Here is a 23,125-nt window from a genome sequence, read left to right as displayed (position 1 = left end):
AACAATTTTCAAAACAACCCTACTCTTCTTTGAAAGCACTGTAGTAGACAGAAGACACTACTTTGCTACAATTATTCCCGGTGTTCACCTATGTTTAAACGCCCACAGTAAGTACAGTCGCGAGCAAAAAATATTAGCACAGATCACTGGCGATCAGAATTCGTATATCTCACCAAGCGGCGCTGCGGTACGCGGACCTGCCTAACGGGCCTGTTTGCAGCCTAGGGGGGGACGGCAGGAAGTAAGCTTTATCAAGCGTGCAACGCTCGAGCGTTCAAGTGCCGACCCTACGTGACTGTGCTGCGGCATTTATTTTGGCTCGGTCATCATGAGCAAAGATGGCTTCTTTTTTATTAGTTTTTTTATGTCCGCGATGGTCAATCAAAAAGAACTCGCGGGAACAATAGATGATAGCGCTGCTTTTAGCCAGTAATTTTTCTATACGTGGCAGTCCGCTGAACCCCCCTAATACTGTAGAATGGGAACGACCCGGCACTCTCGTTATCAGCCTCTTCGCCACCCGCAGCGCCACGCGTTGTCATTCCGGCGCTCTGGTGTTCCGTCATGTGTGCTAATCTTTTTTACCCGCGACTGTACGTGTACACAACAAAACCGGCGGAGAGCAGCTTTTCAGAGCATCTAGGCTGAAGGCTACCAAATCGAGTTCGTGACCCTTAACTTTTATCGTGCTGTAATTCGCCAATTACTAAACTACGATGCCAACACCCTGATAGTTCCGGTCGTTCCTCGTAAGACTACGCGGCGATACGGCTGACAGCACGCCATGTAACTAAGTAGTAGCGTCTTTTATGAAGTTTAGCCGGAACATTTGTTTTTGGCCCGTGCGTAATCTCTCAGCAGAGAGGAAGCTGTCACTTGGAGACAATTACAAACAGGCTCTTTCCCAAATCTACATATACTAAACAAAATGCACCCTACCATATACGCGGACAAATGTCCCTGGTGCGACGGAAAACCTACTCTCTATCACATCACATGGGCCTGCCAAAACATAGACGTGGTCCCCAAAATACAAAACCCGAGTGCGGAGCAGTGGGAGACTCTGCTGTCCAGCGACCGCTGTGAAGACCAAGAAGGTCTGGTACAGCGAGCTCAACGGGCGGCAGTGGCCAGCGGAGCCCTGGACTGAGGGCAACCGACCACTGATTAGAGGCGGACGACTTCGACAGAGAAGACTCCTGGGGGTAGAATCAAGGAGAAAACGTCTCTGAAGATGTCCCCAAACCGCAGGAAAAAGGACTAGAGTAAAATAAAGTTTTTCCTTCCTTCCTTCGAGCCCCAACTGCTATCATTTAGACTATGCTTTGCGCTAGCCCCGTTCCGGACAATAAGGGCTGAAGTGTAGTCACGGCAAAACAGCTTACGTTTCCTTTTTTTGTTTTCTTTAGATGGTATTCTCTCTGCAAACTTTGTCAAATCCCTGAGCAAATGATAGGCATTGGTGATAAAAACTCGGTGCTACTTTTACCCGTCGCACCTGAATGGCATTTACTATCTCGTGCGGTTGAGCTCAGGAGCTGTCAGTTACAGCATGCTATGAAGAAGCCGTTTACATGCGATAATGTCTCAAGTATCGCTTCAAACTCCCGCCTAACTTACCTCTAGTACAACTTTTCCAATGTGCTTTCCGGAGGACATGAAGCGGAAAGCCTCTTCCGCCTTGTTCCGGCCGAACCGAATGGTGTCTAGTGGGCGCACCACACCAGAGGCGATGCCATCCTGAACGAGTTCTTTAAGGTGGCGTTGGTCTTCCGCCGCAAACAGGCCTTTGCCGTGCATTGTGTCCAGCTGAATTGCACAAAACATCGTCCTCTTGAGGAAGACTGACATTCCCAGCGGGGAGTCCTTGGCTAAATCGAACTTTCCGATTTCCAGGAAGCGGCCGTGGGTGGCCAGGCAACGCAAGCTGGCCTGCAGCTTCTCTTCTGACAGCGAGTTCAGCACGAGGTCCACTCCTAGTCGAAGGAGAAGAATGCTTAGCGGAAGATCAAGCAACAGAATTTATTTATTTATTTATTTCACATACTTTCCGGCCCCGAAGGCATTACAGAAAGGAGTGGTACAAAAAAATACAGTACATAGTTATACAAAACAAGTTATATGATGGCAGAAAACAGTTTTCTTGAAGTGCTCAACATCGGTAATGGCAGCGATGGAGGGAGGAAGGTCGTTCCAGTCAACGCTGGTTTTAGAAATAAAATAATCATGACACAATTTTGTTCTCGAAAATGGAACACCGACTTTAAATATATGATCGGAACGGTATGAAATGTATGAAGGGCTCGAAAAAAGATGATCCTTTAACACAAGGTTATGGTGATACAGTCTGTGGAAAAGACACAGTCGAAAACACTTTCGGTGCGAAGAAAGGTCTGGTGAGGCAAGTTTGTTTTTCATAGAAGTAATGCTGGCGTAACGGGAATAGTTAGATAAGATGAAACGTGCTGCATGATTTTGAATGGATTCTATTGTGTTTATCAGTGTGATTATATTAGGATTCCAAACTGCAGATGCATATTCTAACTTTGGTCGTACTAATGTTTTAAAAAGGGTTAGTTTTAACGGCAGAGGCGCGGTAGAGAAATTTCGGCGCAAGTATCCAAGAGTCCTGTTGGCGTTATTTGCGACATGTTCGACGTGTCTATGCCATGATAAGTTACGTGAGATATGAACACCTCCATACGTTCTGTGTAGTTGTAATGGGGCCACAAAGCTGAAAAATTAGCCTCTGCTGCTACCCCTTCTGGCTTTTCATGTTAGACTCGCCTTTGATTTAGGCATCAAACCCGATGGCCTCCCTGTTGAAGCGTGCTGCCCATTTCAGTGCTCGACATCGTACAATTGTTAATTATCTTCGCAGTGATGCAGACGACAGCTATATAGAGCACTTCAGGAACGCTAAGAAAATTGAACTTAGTACTGCAACAGGCAACAAACAGAACAGCCTGTGATACCGTAATGTGACAGAGCCTGCTCCTTTAAGTACAGCTGCAGGCAAACTGTTCAAATGAAGTTCTATCACATTACGCTAAAATCTGAGTCAAGCCCTACAAAACCACAGCACCCGTTTGAACGCTATCGCAAGTCATTCAGTAAGAGAAACCATCACATAGCTTCTTGACATAAGCTCTCTTTAAAGATCGTAGTATTGCGATGGAGCGAATAATGCTACTTAGAAGGTTGTGTTAATTTCAAAAGTATCCAATGAATGAACGAAGCCTTAGCTCGGTGGCTTTATTAAGGGCGCCAAGTAGCACGTTGTGTTTTCTGGTATATTATAAAACCACCAGCATTTAAGAACACCTTGAAGAAATACAGAATAGTTCCATTGTCCACAAAGAAAAAAAACTGTCCAACATAGCAATAGTAAAGTAAACAAGGAGTGCGACTGGTCAAGCATGCAGTGCACAAATCTTATCAGAACGGAGTGCTCTGTTATCGGAGTGCTCATAGTGTGCTCACCTCTGCCTTTAGTTTCTCGAAGCAGGTGCTCCTCGAAGGAAAGGTCACGAGAGCTTGCGATGTGCCGGTCCTCCAGTTGCGGGAAGCGGCGCTTGAGAAATTCCCGCTTTTCTTTGGAACCTAGGAAGCACGAAGAGAGGCTGTGAGAGGCGTTGTGCGCTGAGACCCTCTTCTGTTCCTGTAGGAAGGGCAGCATCAGTGCTTCCGCCATTGGAGACAGAACAGTAGTTTCAGCGAAAGGGTTTCATTTTTATTGATCAAACTGAAATAAAAACAAAAAAACTCCACGTCAAGGTGACGATCACTTGATGGCTGGAAACCGACGGCTGTCATCTCATTCTTCTTCTGAATATCGTGCATGGTGGAATACTAATTGGGAGCGAAACCGAGCTAAAAGAATTCAATACGAAAGTACGACTCAAAGCAGGATGAAGCGTTAAGGATTAATAAGCTGTTTCCTACGCTTACTAAGTTTAATTGCATCGTAAAATGTGGCCTTAGCACGTTGACTACCCTATTCCGATATCTTTCACAAATATCAGCACTTCTGCGTAAAATACTAGAAGAATATATCTAAACATTCTTTTGGTTAACTTTTGTGTATCGTGACAAAGGAGACCGCTACACGTTAGGCTCTTCTATTTAATGTAAGAAAATTACTTTACCACAACAAAATGGCAAAGAAGTATTGCACTAAACTAGTTTCATTGTTCGTAACGAATTAAATATACAGCTATAAGAAGGGTGTTTCACAAAAATGTAAGCTAAATTAATAAAAGAAAGCGCGGACGATTTAGCGTGGTGAGGTCAACTGCGAAATGCTTGCGCTAGTGCTACTGTTTTCAATTCGATCACGTTTCGATGCTCGATTTTCCACGTCAAAGATGGCTTGAGACAAAGATCAGTGAAATCGGACTTGACCTCTGCCTCAAAATTCCTCTGAAAAGGGGTCTTTCAGGTTGGCTATAAAATGGTTCCGTTAAGTAAAACAAGCGACGGAGCGTTCATGTCACGTACGAGACCTGGAAAGCGAGCCGATAATTTACAACATATGTATTTTTTTCATTTCTGCTTTCGTAACTCGCAGCGACCAGCGGTGGCGGGCTTTCGCGTGAATCCCGGCACACGACATCATGTCGTGCAAGTGACGTCAAGAGCGGAGGGCTCTCAATGGTTCGGCGCGCCAACTCTTTCAGACTTCACGCAGCAACCATGACCACGGTCACTCCGGCGGGACAGGAAGCTCCAGCTCCCCCGGGGAATTTTCATGCGCGTCGGCAGGGGGCAGAGGAGCCGAGTGGGTGGTGCCGGCGGAGAAGCGACGATATTGAAGCGAAAAGCTTCACTACGCGGGTCAGAGCCGAGCTTCGCGTGAGCCGTACTGGCGAGTTATGCGCATGCGTGAAGCCGAGTGACGTCACTCGCTGCGCAGGTGGTCGCTCCTTGCCGCAGCCGTCGCCGCCACCGACTCCGCCGCCGGACCTTTCGGCGCAGCCGCGCGCTACTGCGCATGTGCGTCGCCTCCTCGCTGTCTCTACAACTGCGCGCTTCGCCTCCCCCCCTTCCGTTTGACCTTTCGTTGCAGCCGCGTGTTGCCCGCGCCGCAGCCGGCAACAAGACAACAACAAGGCAACAAGGCAAGGAAGACAATGCGTCCAACAACAATAAATAAAGAAGTTTAATACTGTTGCTTCTCTGTCTAACTCGTAAACATATGCCATTGAGTAACCAAGTCTACGCCTATAGATAAACAATGTATACAATACCAGCTAAGCTACGAAGCATAATCATGACGTCAAACCAAGCATATCTGAAGCTTTTAGCTTGTATATCCAGGCTTAACCAGAGCTAAGCCACTGCCTAATTTTTTGAGCGCTCGAAAAGTGAAGAGAAGAGAGGAAAAGGCGCGAAGGCTCCGAAATTCAAAATTTGATTACAGATACCTCAGCTTCTACAAAACGTTAAAAATGTTCTCTCTGGAGGATATTTGCGAAGCGGCGTCCTTCGACATCTTAGGCATCTCGCAGCTTTATTGAGAGCCCATTTCAGAACAACTTTAAGGGCATTACGTGAATGCGTTAACGGCTTAATGCCCATATATGCGGAATTGGTCATTCTCTATTTTGCATTCATAGGTCGCCACTCCTGGCACAGGGGTGGATGCGCCAATGCCATGCGATGGCAGGTGCTGCCACCGGTGAGACCCCTGGCTGCTCTTCCCGAGCAACCTCAAGGTCAAGGAGATAGGCTCCGGACAGGCAAAGCGTCTTTTAAATCTGAGAGTGGGGATTTCAGATCCCCGCACTAAAATTTTTTTCAACCAAAAAAGACGTTTTCTTCGCCAAAATATTGTCGAAACTTTGGCCGACATCATGAACTGGCTAGCACGTGCTAACAGCAAGCTACTTAAATGCACCCTAATCGTTGCGCATTTAACAATAACAAAGAGCCTCTTCTGTGTAATTAGGTGTTTAAACCATGGTGTTAATATAAGCCGTCGCAATGTTTTGATCATCGTCGTCATTCCTACCAAAGATGTTTCTGGTCACGTAAAGGCGCCAAAACGCACCACGCGGCAGGCGAGCGTCCGCAGCCACGTCTGCAAGCCCACGTCACACTTACGCAGGGTTTCGGCACGCACTGGTTACCTCACGCCTGTACGTGTGCTGATGATAAAAATCAATCGAATCCTTTTTGATAATTTGCGAAGGTGATGAATAAGTTCATTCGGTGCATTCCTCTAGGACCCGACTGATGACACGAACGTGGTCTAGCATGAAGCACTGTGAATTGTGTCCATAACAACGGGCGCGCACTGTCACATACACACCGTACACGACACAGAGAATCTAAGCGAAGCTGACTACTTCCGTTCGCAGTGGAAAAATCTTCCTCACAGCGGTCGCCATTAGATACTGACCCACGGTGGTGAAGACGAGGCATCCCATGGAGAGCGCGACGGTGATGGCCGCCTGACCAACGCCTCCGCTGCCGGAGTGGACCAGGAGTGACTCTCCCGGCCGCATGTTGCCTCGCACCAGAAGAGCGTAGTAGACAGTCGAGTAAGCCGCTGGGACCGTAGACGCTTCTTCGAGGCTCCACGCATCGGGCACCTCCCATAGGAAGTCCGGATCAGCCACTACGGCCGTGGCCATGCCTTGTGCGGGAACCAATCCCATCACCCGGCGTCCCTGGGGATCTCGACCCGAGAACTCCACGCCAAGAAGGCAGTCAGGGGTAGCCGTGTCACCTGCGGCCCGTGGACGCGGAACCCCTCTTATGTGCATTGCTATAGTCTGGCGCTCAGTTTAAAGTACGATTCCAGTCGCGCCCACCCAGTGCGGCCGGCAACGCTGTGCGTGACATCACTTGCGATTAACGTTATTTGCCCCAGCAACCAGGCTCGTATGTACGTCGTAATTTTATGTGTGTGTGATACAATGTCGACAGCTCTACGCAAGTTGCTGCCAACTCTTGGACGTTCCCAGGTGCTTATGCGAGTACAGGATTAGTGGTAACTCGCCAGGCCACACTGGTTGCCACTGTTGGCCGTGCCGTACCTGTGTCGTTACGTGCACTGTAGAGATTGCTTTGCCCGCAAGCTTCTCGAAAGCGCATGCATTTTGGCGCGATGTAGCCAAAACTTGCTGGGCCACAGCGTCGGGGGTAACCTCGTTTTCAAAATTGTAAAAACTGATATGGATATCGCTTACGGTGGGTTACACGCCTCTCAATAATTCAGGAGCCTAACAGTAATAGTTAAAAAGTTAACTATTCAATATTAGTAAACCGGCCTGCTAGTTAGCACATCTTAGTTGTACTGTAATTGACTGCAGCGCTGGCAATGCTATGCTGAAATAAGCGGTCTTCTAACTCAAAAAGCCTATTTTAAGAAATGGTGCAGTCATAGGTGAAACACCCTGTATACTTCGCGCCTTGGACAGCGTCGGGGTCCACTGAAGTCAAATTAAAGTTTACGTTGGAATAGTACAACGCATAGAAAGCGCGAAGGTACGAAAAGATTTTCTTTTCGTAATTAACAGTTTTGTTAATAGTTCATGCTGTTTTAGTGATAGGGCATGCTCTGTTATGCCCACAGAAATTTCTTAGCCGCGGCTCATTCGCTTCCCCCTATCTTTACATGAGCGGTTTACATGAGCGAACTCTACATGAGCGGCTGATTTATAACCCAGAACGGAGCAAGGATTTATGCTCGAATGACAGTTAACGCAGGAGGCGTCTTGGGAACATACTGGCGAGAGCTGAAGTATTGTTTTTGCTGCACGCTTCTGCACAGTTGTCTGAAACTAATTATGTATCCAGCCGTCGCCTTTTATCACAAGTAATGACTTCCTCCGAAACCAAGACAAAAGTTGGATTCTTGATCAGTAGACTGACGTCACCATGCATGTTTTAAAGCAGGATTCAGTTCGTATAGGTTTGGAAGCAAAATCACCTGCTTTATAACCAATAACCAGGCCTCTTGCAGCAAACTCACCGAACAGTGCATTCGACGAAAGCTTGCCCGTAGCAAGCAACACGTCTCGGAAGTTTAGTGGAGCATAGTACACACTGCAGAGAAGTTTGGCCGAGTCTCTGGAAGGTTTCGTGCAGCGCAGAGAAGACTCGCACCAACGCAGAGTGGACAGGTCGCCGCGAGTCTGCACGTCGAGGAAGGCGTACTCCGTGTGCTTCCTGGGCTCACCACCTGCAGTTTGCATTGCATATTCACATGCATTTTTTTCCCCCTTGTGAAAACGATACCGATGTCATCACCATTAGCCTGACTACGCCGACTGCCGAGCAAAGGCCTCTCCCATGTCGCTCCAGTTAACCAGTGTCACCATGCGACAAAACTGGCGTCTGCATTCTCGCCTCGGAGAATGAATGGTTCGCCCTCAAGAAGCACTAATCAGCTCTTACCACCCACTGCCACCCTCGAGCCCCTATCCACCCTACAATTACCCGCTTTCACCAGGCAGTATCCACTGCTCACCCTCCACAAGACCGCCACCCACTGGAAGAAGCAGCGGTACGAAAGAGCGACGGCTAAATCAAATGCGAAGACGCTGCGGAAAATTCAGCTGCCCTCCTGAAGCACCAACCACCTTTCATCCTCTAACTAGTCATCGATGAAATCATTTTAGCATCAGACGGTCACCGACCCGTAATATTTTACTTTAAATTTTACTCTTCAATTTATTTACAATGCTCATCTTATATAATAAGGGAGTAATTACTCATTGACGTCCACCTAAGCGCAGCCATACGGCTACAAAGGAAAGGTATACAGCTTTCTCAGAAACCTCGCAGTTAAACAAAAATTTGTCGTGGTCTGGGGTTCGAACACGGGACCACCGCTTCACCGGAGCAGTCGCTCTACCAATTGAGCTAACCGGGACGGCAAGCTTATGGTTGGGCGAGAGCGAATTTATCCATAACTCGAAGTAGGAGGAATAACTCCTAGCTCAATTGGTAGAGCGACTGCTCCGGTGAAGCGGTGGTCCCGGGTTCAAACCCCAGACCAGGACAAATTTTTCTTTAACTGCGAGGTTTCTGAGAACGCTGTATAGATTTCCTTTGTAGCCGTATGGCTGCGCTTTGGTGGACGTCAATGAGTAATTACTCCCTTATTACAAATCTACTCCACCTTGGGGGTTTCCCCTAAACATTTGGTCAATGTTCATCTTAGTGCTCATTTTCAGGCTTGTGGTGTCGATCAAACAAGGCGCTCGTATATATGTGTTGGTGCAAGCGTTTCTTTAAGTGCCACATGCGGTCCAGTTCTAGCCTCAAAGCGTTTCTGTGGGCGGTTTCGCGCGGTCTACTGCCTTACTACCGCTACTGAACATGGCCATGTATTCCGAGACCAAGAATGTTGTGAGCCCAGGAACAGCTGCGTCCGTTTTACGGTGCCTGGACAAAATGCTGCAAAGGTCTGCAGACCAAAATGATCGGCTGCGTAATATTGGCGCGAAAACTCATCGTTTAACGGCATACGCTAATATTGTTATGTTTTAATGTCAGATATTTAACCCAGCGGAAACTGGCTACCGTCTACGAATCTACGAAGCTACGAAGCTGCGAAGCTGCGAAGCTGCGAAGCTGCGAAGCTGCGAAGCTACGAAGCTACGAAGCTACGAAGCTACGAAGCTACGAAGCTACGAAGCTGCGAAGCTCCGAAGCTGCGAAGCTACGAAGTTGGCTACCGTCTCTTAGAGAGCGCGGGTTTCAACCATGATTGTGAACGAAACTTTTCCACATTTAACTCGTTATTTCTTAGAGGGACCAAGATTAAAATGACTCATATTTAATAGATGTCTGGCCTTCAGGTATGCTCCTCATGAAGTGTCATTTAAAATTTCACGGAGAAATCATTGCACCACTAAAACAGTCGGAACCTTATGGACACACGAGCACTTTGTAGAGGCCGCAAACCTGGTCCAGCTTCAGCCTCTAATTCTTTCGCTTGCCTCCTGCGCACCTTGGAAATGTCTTTTCAGTAATACCTGATCTTGTCTTCACAACCACAGCGGTCACCAGTTAACTGTAATCAGCTATCGCTATCACCCACCAGAATAAAAAAAGTTAACGGGACATCGGTGTATGACAAGCAATTCAACCATTAAATTTAAACGTCGGCTTCACCCATTCCCCCTTACACAATTCCTTTCATATCATTTCCCTGCCTGTAGGAACCATTTCAAGCTCAGCCATTCAGCGAGCTATGAACTCACATCGCTGAGTTGTCAGGTGCCTATACGATCCCCACTGTCCATCGTGATAGACATTCATGACCAGGTCCCTCTCCAAAATTTCCTTGCGTGCCGAATTTTCAAGCATCAAGTCCGTTGAACTGCTCGACGGCGTCTGGCTGGCGTCAAGTAAGCACCTGCAAAAAAAGTAGCATGTAATGCAACAAGGCAAAAGAGGCGAAGGCTCAGAACAGATGCCACCGGTGCATTGTTGTCAAAACAGCCCAACACGCAGCGTAATGGATGATTCCATGCGAAGGAACTTGTGAGCACTAATCAAGCAAACCGAAGAAAAGGAAGCACGGAAAAGTACGAAAGAACTGGCACGATATAGAGCCAAGCAAGTAACGCAAAACTTCGGCTCGTCGGCACCACCCGAGTCAACGGCCACAGCGTGTGTTTAAAAAAGGCAACAACAAACAACGAAATAAAAAAAAATAAAAATATACAGCAAAGACAAACTTTCCGCATTATGCGCCCCTTCGTTCCGGTTTATCTTCGACGGTCAATCTATTACTCCATTCTATTTCACTTTCTTAAAGTCGAAAGGTCCACAAATTCTATCAGAGGATATTTGATTTAGAATAACTATTTTTCTCCTGATCCTGCGCCCACGTGCAACTGTATATTTATGTTTTTCTACCCTCCCCCTCTATCTAACGCCATCTTATGAGCGAGCCATAAGTTTATAGAACTGTTCTTTAAAGCTCCATTGGTCGCACTCAGTCTAAAGTAAAGTAAAAATTCGGCAGCGACACCTAAGATTGCTTCCGTGGGGGAATGGGAAAGTATTGATACGAGGTGGCAAGCCAAGGAACAGAACGACATGATAACCGATGAAATATGATTGTAATGGTTGCGGGCCCATCCCGAGCTCTCCGTCCCGCGCCACAGCCCACTTCTACGTCATCTGCTTCGTAACAGTCATACTCTCCGTGGGTGCATTGACACCCACACAAATATGCACGCATGATACCACCCTGTACGCTGTACGACGAACGGCTGCATCATAATTTTATACGAAAATTGGTTTCTGAGGAAAGGAAATGGCGCAGTAAATGTCTCAAATCTCGGTGTACACCTCAACTGCGCCTTAAAGGAAGAAGTAAAAAGTCCGTGAAGGCATAGAGTTAAAGGTTCATATGTCGTCGGTTTGAATCCCTCTCGCAAGATAGCCTCGAACTTGACGACCTCATGTAAGCTCTATGCAACGAGAAATTGTATGACACTACGAATAACACTGTACGAGAAACAATTGCTGACAATTTTGGTACGAATGTGGTAGGGAAAACTGGTGCTATACTGAGTTCAGCCAGTGGTGATTATATATAGAAGAATGACATGTACTCGTATTTGAGTGTCTGAAATGAGGATGCTTGACTTGCTGTGTGCGTCCTACGGCCGTTTAATGACGTCACCCGATTTTTCTTGCCATCGCTAGGATCTTTTTTTGCGCCATCTACGAGTACACACACGAACGCATGCCACCGAATTTTCTCGTAATGGGACTTGTAACGCTTTCGCACTAACAAGGCAAATTTATAGGCCCGAAAACCGAAGTTCCTTGCTCGAGAAAACTTACTTCACCCTCAGGAGTGCTTTTACTGCTTAATACAATCAGAAAGCTTTCTTCAGCGGAATTGTACTTTTTTCGCACATTTTCGGGTGACATATTGTTCTCCTGCCAACACACGGCATAAGTGGCTCCAGAGCAAGGTTACCCTATTACTAAATTTTATCAGGCGAAATCTATTAAGAAATTAAACTCTCGACCTGGCCACACTTCGGCGAAATAAACGCTCAGTTGTCAGTCTTTGCTGATCATTTTCTTCACGATTTTTCGTCACGCTGCGTGGAAACGAACTGGAACCTGTTCAGCGTGAAACTTGCTACTCTCATTGACAGATTCATACCCGTCATCAGTATCCCTTGCACTAACACAGCGCCTTGGTTTAATAGGCATCTACGTCGCCTTAATAACAAGAAAAAGCGCCTTTACAGACAAGCCGACAAGAACAGACACTCCGAATCTTGGCAACGGTACAAACTATGTGATAAGGAATATCAGTCTGAGTTGATATCTGCACGTAGGCACTTCTTCACACACGATCTACCGGCAATGCTAACAAACAATCCACGGAAGTTCTGGCAGATAATAAACCCCGCTAATCATCCTGACATTACTCTTACTAACGCGGAAGGCAGCAGTGTTCCAGTGGCCGAATGCGCCGAACTTTTCAATAACGCATTCACATCCGTTTTTACCCGTGAAGATCTCCCTCTACCTTCTATTTCTGTCAGCACTTCTAATACATCAATGTCCGAAATATTTATCAGTGAGACCGGTATCTTATCCTTACTAGGGAAGCTTAAAACAACATCAGCATCAGATCACCTTGGCTTTAATAACAAAATACTCAAAAATTCATCTGATGGTATTCATCGCATCTTGTCCGCTATTTTTTCACAATCTCTATCATCAGGCGTGATTCCGCTGGACTGGCGCCTAGCTAAAGTTGTGCCAATTTTCAAGTCTGGCGATCGTTCCTCACCACTAAATTACCGACCCATTTCATTAACTAGCACTGTTTGCAAACTTCTTGAACACGTAATTCACTCGCAGGTAATTAACTATCTTGAAGAACATAACATTATCTTTAAATATCAACATGGGTTCCGCAAAGGCTACTCTTGCGAAACGCAACTTGCCGGATTCATTCAAGACATACATTCATCGATTGATGCTGGCATTCAAGTAGACTCCATATTTCTTGATTTTTCTAAAGCTTTCGACAGAGTACCACACAACCGGTTATTAATGAAACTAGCACTGCTTAATATTAACCCTCTTGTCATTGCATGGGTTAAAGATTTTCTCTTTTCCAGGTCTCAATTTACAACTGTCAATAACCACAATTCGTCTTTCAGCCAAGTACACTCTGGCGTCCCACAAGGCAGTGTGCTTGGCCCCTTACTTTTCCTAATATTTATCAACGATTTACCGGATTCCATTTCTTCCCATATCAGACTTTTTGCTGATGATTGTGTAATTTATCGCAAAATTTATTCTAACACCGATTGCCAATCCCTTCAATCTGACCTGGATTCAGTAACAGCATGGTGCTCAACCTGGCTTATGCAACTTAATCACTCAAAAACTAAATTGATGTCTTTTACTAACCGAATGTCTCGAATTCAAACAGCATACTCCTTAAATAATACCTCACTCGAGCTAGTCACCACGTATAAGTACTTAGGACTTCACCTTCATTCAAACTTAGCATGGAACCACCATATTAACCTTATGCTTGCATCTGCTAATCGGTCATTAGGTCTCCTAAAACATAACCTAAAGCATGTTCCTCCTCACCTCCGTGCTCATGCCTATACCACTCTAATTCGACCTAAAATTGAATATGCCTCGGCTATTTGGGACCCTTACCAATCTTACCTAATAAATAACATTGAATCATTGCAGAACCGCGCCGTTCGTTTTATTTACTCCGATTATTCACGTAACACCAGCGTCACAGCCTTAAAGAAACGCGCAGGTCTCCAGGATTTATGTCTCCGCCGTAAAATTGCACGACTGTCACTTTTTCATAAACTTTATCATCATCCATCACTGCATAACGACTTTTTTTCTTTGCCTACTTCGATTTTTGACCGCCGCGATCATCCCTTTAAAGTTAGACGTTTCACGTGCAGAACATTTATCTATGCGCATTCATTCTTACCACGCACAATATCTGACTGGAACACTCTGCCTTCACATATCGCAACCACCACTGATCCTGATAAATATTTTAAACTTATATCTTCAATAACTACTGCTTAACTCTTCGCATACATTGTTATTTTATTTGTTCATGGCTTCCTTTTTTGCAGGGTTTGTGACTAAAAAGATTCATTGTATTAGTGTTCTGTTTGTATAATTTTAATAATGCAGTAATCTTCGTTCTTTACCGCGCTGCCATTCTTTTGATATGTCATGCAAAGTGTCTTATTTGTGCTTTTGATTGATTCTTTTGCTTACTTATTTCATCCAGTGTGTCTTATTTGTGCTTTTGTTGTTTGTTTTATATTTGTGGTCTTTCTTTTATTCTGTTCAATTGTCTGTGCCCCCCCCCCCTATGTAATACCCTCTCGAGGGCCTTTAGGGGTATTCTGTATAAATAAATAAATAAATAAACAATGAAACCCATTCTGCTATGGTTGCTACGCCAGCAGGTCCCAACCTTTTTCGCCAAATTCGTCTTGATAGTTTTTTGCCAACAGTTCAGCGGCAGGAATAACATTAAGACACTTGAAATAACTTGCTAGAATATGTATCTAATATTCATTATTTATTTATTTTCACAATACTGCAGACCCTCATTTGGATCCAGGCAGGGAGGGCAAAAAAAAAACACATTCACACAACACTGTAGAACATATACAATCTGAAATAGCTCACAAAGTGCATTGCCAAAATCAACAGCCGACATCACTTGTAGGGGCAGGGCGTTCCATTCGTCAATAGTTCTCGGGAAAAAAGAAAATTTAAAAGCGTTAGTATGCGCGAAGTATGGTGCTAAACTGATGCTAAACTGATGATGACGACGAGTTCTACGCGTTTCAGAAAACTGCACATGGGGGCTGGAGAGATGCCTAGTTTTCCATAGATTAGTTGGTGAAGGAAGGATAGGCGGGCTATCTTGCGTCTGACGTGGAGAGGTTAAGTATAATTTGCTGCTATTAACGAAGATGGGCAATCAGTTCTGTTGTACTTATTAAATATAAAACGTACTGCGCGCCTCTGTATTTTTTTTAATTCTCTTATATCTTTTGTTGCATGTGGGTCCCAAATTATGGTGGCATGTTCGAGTTTTGGTCTTATAAGAGTATTGTAAGCTAATAGTTTGCAGTTGCTAGGTGCGTCCTTAAGTTTATGGCGAAGAAAACCAAGAAAACCAAATAAGTACCTGATGCGACTCGTGCCTCTCTCCACTCTCAAGCAGTTCACCAAACCGACAATTCCGCTCCTGCAGGAGTCATTGGCGATCAACCAAACGTTTTGCCCCGGCGGTTTGTTGTCGCATTGGAGAATGTTCGTCTTCAGCGAGTCAACCCAGTCGAAACTCGAGTTCTTTATTGGGACCACATCTTGCTGCGTAACTCTGGATGTCAAGTTCGGTTTCCGCAGTAGCAGGACTGCCGACAAGGTGTTAGACTTGCGTCCTACCAAGCAAAAGCCAAAACCTGCGAACACAGATACTACTGTCTCTCTTGGATAGTGTGACAGTGGAACCGCAGCTACGTTAGACAAGAACACCTCTGCTGGAGTCAGGGCTGTGCGGTGGCCAAGAAGTATGAATGCACGCTCATTGCTTTGCTTTGACAGATGTTCAGCCAAAGCTTCCAAGCGGCTTCTTTCGCTGGGGGCATTGCGGATGACGATCAAGTCAGCCTCGCTAAGGTACGCGCTACTGGCGGAAGTCATGTCCCATAAGACAGTCCTGGCGCCTTCTGGCACTAGCTGCGACGAGAGGCTTTCGGGGTTTGGATGGGCAATGGTGTACTCCGTCTTGAGCATGGTATTGGACAGAGGGAGCAGGGAACATACTAGAGGCGCCACAAGCCAGCCGCTTTCTTCAAGGGCCAATTCGAGAACACGGAACCTCCTAGAACCCGTGTTTTCCACAGCTACGTCTAGAAGGTTTCTCAGAGGATCTTCTTGGAAGAGGATTGTATTGAGGAGGTCTTTATTCAGATCGTTCCCCACGGCAGCTATCGCCGACTGCACGGTGAGGGCCAGAGTCGAAGCAGTGCTGTGCATGTTCTTCTCGATGTTGGCCAGGACACGCAGAATCACGTGGTCTTCCTCAGGACTTTCAAGATACCGAGTCAGCACTTCGCCCGACACCTTGCAGCCATTGTTTGTGAGTTTTGCGATATCAGCCATGTTATTTCCACATGCTGAGATGATTCGCCCGGCAACGACACTACACATCTCAACGTAGTGCCGGACGCAAGCTTCCCGTTCTTGCTCGGCAGACTCGTCGTCAATGTACGGAACAAACTTGTACTCGTCGAGGCGTGGCACCTGCTGCTCATGGCGTCGCGGGACGGTGCTTTCCTTGAGGCCTTGTATTGCAACGCCTCCGGCACGGCACGCATTCAGGTAGCAATCGTGTGTCACGTGTATACCTGCAGAACCAAAAGGGTGGGTGACCTTATTTTCGCACGCGTTAATGGCTGTGGCAGCCATCAGAGGCCCCCAGCAGGAAAGAGAAGGCCCACGTGAACAAAAAGAAAAAACGAAACTTTGTATGCAGGACGGGACAGCATTTAGATTTCTTAAAAGGGTGTCTAAAAAGCCAACCATGGTCTCATCTCTAAAACGCATTTTTTTTTCTTTTCAAAACACTAACACACACAACTGAATTGAACCAGTTCCTTGAAGGTGGTGATGGCTCCTAGTTTTTTTGTTTTTTTTTTGAAGTGTTTTTCATTGATAGAAAGCAGGAAGCAGCATAAAGTATAGAATAGTACACAGAAATACAGCCTGCATTCTTTATTAGGAGCTGAGACAGATTTTTGCACTTTGGTTCGACATCGACAGCGAGGAGCTGTCGGCGATTATGCTAATATGTTAAAGCATAAACAGCTACTATAAAAAGGTGCTAGGAGCCATATTGCAAGGCTTTCAAGGAGTTACCTCACAGCCACTGTAGGTGAAGGACTTTCCCGAATGAGAAGCGTAGCACTCGTGCTTTGGCCGTGACGTCTACAAAGTCAAGACATCACCCAAGCAACACCCATGCTGCTGTCGTCATTCTTTATCCCGTTGAGTTACTGCACAGAGGGGCTGCGTGCCGGGACCAAAAACTTCCTTAGAACCGTCACTATTTTGAACACTTACTTTCCTACATAAATTTAGAAAACGGCTGCATTTTTTCCTCCGTTAATTTATTTCATTTTTGTCAATCCTTGGTGTTCGTCAGGATTAATGAGGGCGAAGTGCACGCATTTGCTGTGTTACTAGCTAACGCGTTTTTTTTTCTCTCTCTCTCTCTCTTTTTCGCGCTACGCCATGTATTTCAAGCAGGGGCTACCCGATAGGAAAGTTGGCCGCGGAGTCCACTTTGTGTTGCGTACTAAACGAAAAAGTTCTTGCGAAACCACTTTCACGCATTCACACAGATTGTAATCTAAATGGAAACTAAAGAAGCATGGTTGTAAAAGACGCGCCTGTGCTTCTCATAATTCGTACGTAACTTTTAAACTCATGGTAGTGTCAGCGGAACATGACACCTGCATACTTTTCTAGCAAACCAGTCGCTGCATCATGCAGGCCGACACCCTGATTTCGAGAATGGGAAAAAAAAACGTAAGCATAGATCGCGACGCCGTATCGGACACCAAACGAAAGCTATGAGCTGTCAGAATGCGATTAAGGTGACCGGCACAGGGTACTTAATATTTCTGATGCGGCAGTTTCATAAAAACGCCCCACTATAGACAGCGCCGTGTTTTCACCCCGCGTAAATGTGAGCTAACGACGAGATACACCGGAGACCATGAGAGAAGACATAAGCTGAAAGATCCAACTTGACTATTTTGTGTTCTAGTTGTGTTTGGCGAGCAAGCTAAACGTGCGCACAGTCACTGATGTCATTCATTGAATTTATTGAACCAGTTTGTAATATGCTGCAAAACATTCCTGATTTCCCGCTAATTCTTATTGAACACTAATGAAATTTCTTTGTTCGATTAGCCTAATTTTAGACCGCATATTCCTGAAAAAAAGAAATTTTTTTCGAATGAACATTCCATGTTACCATCCTCAGCGGTGCTGAAAATCATGATGCGAAAGGTTTATGCTATCGGCTTAGTTCACTTGCGCACAGATGACTCTTACTTGTTATGTTACATCAGCGAAATACTGGATATTTGCATGGGGCTGTAAAGACCTTACACTTATCCTTCCCGCCATGGCCAAAGGGTGCCAACCTAGCGGTGAATGAGTCACAAGTCCCGGTACGCCCCGCCGCGGTGGCTCAGTGGTTACGGCGCTCGGCTGCTGGCCCGAAAGACGCGGGTTCGATCCCGGCCGCGGCGGCTGAATTTCGATGGAGGCGAAATTCTTGAGGCCCGTGTACTGTGCGATGTCGGTGCACGTTAAAGAACCCTAGGTGGTCGAAATTTCCGGAGCCCTCCACTACGGCGTCCCTCATAGCCTTAGTTGCTTTGGGACGTTAAACCCCCATAAACCATAAACTAAACCAAACAAGTCCCGGTACTGACCAGCATCGCCTGATACCCGTGCCACGCGAGCGTGGAGCTGAGGGTCAGCGCGGCAAGACTGGATCTTTACGGGCAGCCTGAAAACTCGCTGAGGGTTCGCCAAGATGCAGAACTGGAGCATGCAGTCGAGGAAGGTCACCCAATTGTCCTCCCACTTGATTGTCCCGTAGGAACCTGTGAACAGGGATCGAACAAGCCAATCATCGCTGCGTCTTGCTGGTCCCGATAAATGCAAGTACAAATTAAGCGCACCGAAACCTCCAGAACAGCACAAGACTCAGATTTTGACTAGCAGCAAGCATTATTAATAGCCCCTCCTAAGCTCCATTCTGGCTACATTTTATTCCATTTCTTTTAACCACCGGGAAGACAATTACACCTGTAAAGGGTGATGACAGATTAGGAGCCAGAGAGGATAACAAAGATTAAACGAAACTGTTGGCTCTTCTGCAAACATCATAAGCAGCTTGAGAAAAACAGCGCTTGCAGACAAAGGACCAGAACGAGAAGGACACACAACTGCGCTGTGTGTCCTTCTCGTTCTGGTCCTTTGTCTGCAAGCGCTGTTTTTCTCAAGATGTACCCCAACCAACTCGCCCAGCAATATACCTTGATCATCAGCAGGTTATCTTCGCAATGTATTTGAGTGGATTATATTGTAGCTTCTTGGTGCATGGCAGGACAATTAGCTGAGCGTGGTTATCAGTGAGAACCGCTTTCGGTCGATGATTACTCGCTCACCCTGTAAGTCGGCCTTCAGGATACCTTGGAACCTTCCTCGGTATTCGTAGCCACGCAGCCTGAGCTCCTTGTAGACGTCGTAGGTGTCCAGCTCGTAGGCCGCTGTCTGGGCTGGCGGTCCCGGGGGCTCTTTGTCCAAAACCTTCCCCCCTTCTTCGGCTATGCGGATGCGGCCACTCGCCACAATCTTACCGGCTTCGCAAATCTCGAACTCGCCCGATGCTCGCATGACATTCACCAGGAAGCGCACCGGACCTGCCCAGAAATGACTGCGAGGTCAGCAACGCGGCTGTGCGCCGCAGTGTTTGCTTAGCACATCAAGTCCGATTAAATCGCATGCCGAACCAAACTAAGCCTAAGTCGTAATAAGGGAGTAATTACTCATTGATGTCCACCCGAGCGCAGCCATACGGCTACAAAGGAAAGCTATATAGCTTTCTCAGAAACTTCGTAGTTAAAGAAAAATTTGTCCTGGTCCGGGGATCGAACCCGGGACCACCGCTTCACCGGAGCAGTCGCTCTACCAAATGAGCTAACCGGGATGGTCAATACTGTTCCCACTTCGAGTTATTGATCAATTCGCTCTCGCCCTACCATAAGCTTGCCATCCCGGTTAGCTCAATTGGTAGAGCGACTGCTCCGGTGAAGCGGTGGTCCCGGGTTCGACCCCCGGACCAGGACGAATTTTTCTTTAACTACGAAGTTTCTGAGAAAGCTGTATAGCATTCCTTTGTAGCCGTATGGCTGCGCTCGGGTGGACGTCAATGAGTAATTACTCCCTTAATACAAATCTACTCCATCTTGGGGGATTCCCCTAAACATTTGGTCAAGCCTAAGTCGCTTTAAACTAGTCTCGTTGGTCAAATGTTTAGGGGAATCCCCCAAGGTGGAGTAGATTTGTAATAAGGGACTAATTACTCATTGACATCCACCCGAGCGCAGCCTTGCGGCTTCAAAGGAAAGCTATATAGCTTTCTCAGAAACTTCGTAGTTAAAGAAAAATTCTTCCTGGTCCGGGGTTCGAACCCGGGACCACGAACTACGAAGTTTCTGAGAAAGCTGTATAGCTTTCTTTTGTAGCCGTAAGGCTGCGCTCGGGTGGATGTCAATGAGTAATTACTCCCTTATTACAAACTAGTCTCGTGAACCTAATTGCCAGCTGTACGACAGGTCATTGCTCTAGCTGTGACCAGAAGGCGCTCCGACTCCAAGCAGATATTGGTGATGTCTGACACAGCAATAAGCCAGAGCTCTACACCGCTTTTTTAACGAGCACGCACCTGAAAGTAGCGTAGGACAGGTTAGCTCTGGGGCTTTACACTGCCTACACAAGCTCATTATCCCGAGAAGTATGACTCACGTGAAACCCTAGCAGCTTAGCCTATGTGGCTGCGTGAGTGCGTGCCTGAGTGAGTCGTCCAGCCCGTATCTCCACTAGCGCTGACTTGTGGCACCCGAACTGTAGGGTATCGTTTGGCAGAATGGAAAATCAGAGGTCATAAAATCAATAGAGAAAGCAGGATGACGGGAAGAGTCGAAAATGTGTAAGTGTATAATGTTTGACCTCTTACTACTAAGTCAGTCAGGTTAAAGCGTTAGTAATGTGAGGCTAAACCACGGAAGTCATGAAATTCGAGCAGACAGGCACATGGTCGCCTGAATCTGACGTAAAAAATCTGTTATTTGCAGCCGCGCCATGCCACGACGCACATCAACGCTTTACTGCATTCAAATGGTGCTTGTCCCTGGCAGGGCCTTCTGCCACGCCCATGCGTTTCGTCCCAGCAAACTAGACGTCTCTGAGAGGTTTTTGGTTTGCTGGGGTGCGTAATGCGAGTACAGAGTCTTCACCAAATAGGTGAATTCAGGCCTCTGCAGTCGCAGCCCAGGTTTCTCCAATATGAAAGAGAACAACCAGTTCGCGCAAAAAAGCAAATGCGTTAGGCATTTCTCAACTCAAGTTGAAAATGACACATGGATATTATGCACCAAGAAGAAAACTAGTCATACAACCGAAAAAGTGCGCTTTTGATCCACAATTATGAAGTAATTAAAAACTGAATACCGTGACTTTGTTCCCTTTCACATTGGAGGGACCGATGTACACAAAGCGCACTCACGCCGCCGCGGTGGCTCAGTGGCTATGGTGCTCGGCTGCTGGCCCGAAAGACGCGGGTTCGATCCCGGCCGCGGCGGTTGAATTTCTTTGGAGGAGAAATTCGAGGCCCGTGTACTGTGCGATGTCAGTGCACGTTAAAGAACCCCAGGTGGTCGAAATTTCCGGAGCCCTCCACTACGGTGTCTCTCATAGCCTCAGTCGCTTTGGGACGTTAAACCCCATAAACCAAACCACAAAGCGCACTCACAAGCCGCGGCCACTGTGGGGGAAGACACGATGCGAATGCAGGAAAGCACGTGCAGTAGCCCTCGGTATGGACCACGTGCAAATAATAAATGTTTGCCACCCTCCCCTCGGATACCTTTGTGTTCGCCATAGATTCCGCAGCCTGTCCACGGATCGTTTAATCATCAACTCTGGTTCAGTAAGAACACTTGCGGCTTCTCCGCCAGAACAAGTCTGTCGTGGGGATAGTTGTCCAAAGATGTCCTAAAACGCGCTTTTCGGGACCTCGGTTGCGTGAGCAACGTCCTTTTTAGAGCCGCACCAGAAAGCGGGTGTGCTTTCGTCAAACAGTAGATGTAGTCGAGATGATGGTGACAATGATGACTATGAAGAAAGCAACTTAACTCGCACAAGTTCGCCGCGCTAATGCGCACGCGCAAGCCAAATACTTCATTATGAAACAGCGCAGCTTGGGGAGTGCATGGACCCAAAGAAAGTTATCGAGACAGGCATTGCACAGGCCTTTAACGCCCCCACTCAAAGCGCCTGTTTCGCCTGCTTTCTTCGAGTCTTCCAGGCCCCACTTCCTCCTCCTCCCCACGCCCCCTTTACTGCGCTGTTTCAAAGTGAACGTACACACTTGCCCAATCATCAGCATTAAATCGGCCACCTACCACTCCTGGGCAGAACAGTGGCCCGGTGGAGAGTGATGTCCTCGAAGATCACCGGCACTTCCTGGAGGGGCTTCCCGTAGCGCTTGGCCAAGTACTTCCACGCCATCGTCATGTAGCCAGCCGCAGGGAACAGTATTCGCCCGTCGATCTGGTGACCAGCCAAGTAGGCGTCCCCCTCACTGGCCTCAAGGTCTACTTCAACGACGTCCTCCGTCGACTGCGCATTTTTTATATGTATTTTCAGGTCGGCATGAAAGGTGCAATTCAATGACATATTGAAACGTCTTTTTTTTTCTTTTTTATGACCATCAGTATTAAGAGTTCATGCAAAGGATTCTGTGGGATCCACAGGGAAGCTTTTCAGTCTTGTATCCTTGCACAGCGTTCACGGTCTCACTGGTGCAAGTAGACCGTCATCTTAGAGCGACACCTGTCGTTGGAGCCTCCGCCACAGACTGTGGTCGCCGCGTTTACAATGATTGTAACGGCGCTTCAAACTGAGCCAGATAGCCATTTGTAGATTCTAGCATGCTTGCATGAACCTACAATTCTACAAGAGGATCTCGAGCGAAAAACCTTCCTGGCTCCGGAGCAAATCTGAAGAAAGGAACCTGACAAAGAGGAGGTTTTAGTCGCATTAACTTACGGCGTCAGCGGTTTGAAGAGAGTGCTGAGTTGCGTGAACAGGAACCTGCTTAGAAATGCGAAAAATGAGAGGTGAAGTGCGCTTGCTCGCAAGCAGCGGTGTTCGTCACAGAAAACGTGGAGCTTGGCCACGGCTTTTTGACCGCCAACCCGCCGGGACACCTTTGCGACGCTAAAGAGTGACTCTTCCTTCT

The 23,125-nt window shown here is 46.8% G+C and overlaps 1 protein-coding gene across 1 annotated transcript in view; it reads right to left on the bottom strand.

Moving 5' to 3' along the window:
* Positions 1–23,125, bottom strand: part of LOC149348108 (fatty acid synthase-like) — an 87,975-nt gene that overhangs the window by 27,914 nt on the left and 36,936 nt on the right. Inside the window, exons 12-20 of the mRNA XM_089585738.1 lie at positions 22,287–22,503; positions 19,269–19,523; positions 18,528–18,701; positions 15,203–16,427; positions 10,221–10,375; positions 7,982–8,191; positions 6,404–6,733; positions 3,484–3,603; positions 1,621–1,976 (exon numbers count right to left, since the gene is read on the bottom strand). Of these exons, the coding sequence (XP_089441864.1) occupies positions 1,621–1,976; positions 3,484–3,603; positions 6,404–6,733; positions 7,982–8,191; positions 10,221–10,375; positions 15,203–16,427; positions 18,528–18,701; positions 19,269–19,523; positions 22,287–22,503 (3,042 nt within the window). The remainder of the gene's footprint in view (positions 1–1,620; positions 1,977–3,483; positions 3,604–6,403; positions 6,734–7,981; positions 8,192–10,220; positions 10,376–15,202; positions 16,428–18,527; positions 18,702–19,268; positions 19,524–22,286; positions 22,504–23,125) is intronic.

This window comes from Amblyomma mixtum, chromosome 4 (genome assembly GCF_055824585.1).
Source record: "Amblyomma mixtum isolate Tamu chromosome 4, ASM5582458v1, whole genome shotgun sequence".
Lineage (NCBI taxonomy): Eukaryota > Metazoa > Arthropoda > Arachnida > Ixodida > Ixodidae > Amblyomma > Amblyomma mixtum.
The sequence above is the reverse complement of the archived record's forward strand: the minus strand, read 5'-3'. Positions and strand labels throughout refer to the sequence as shown.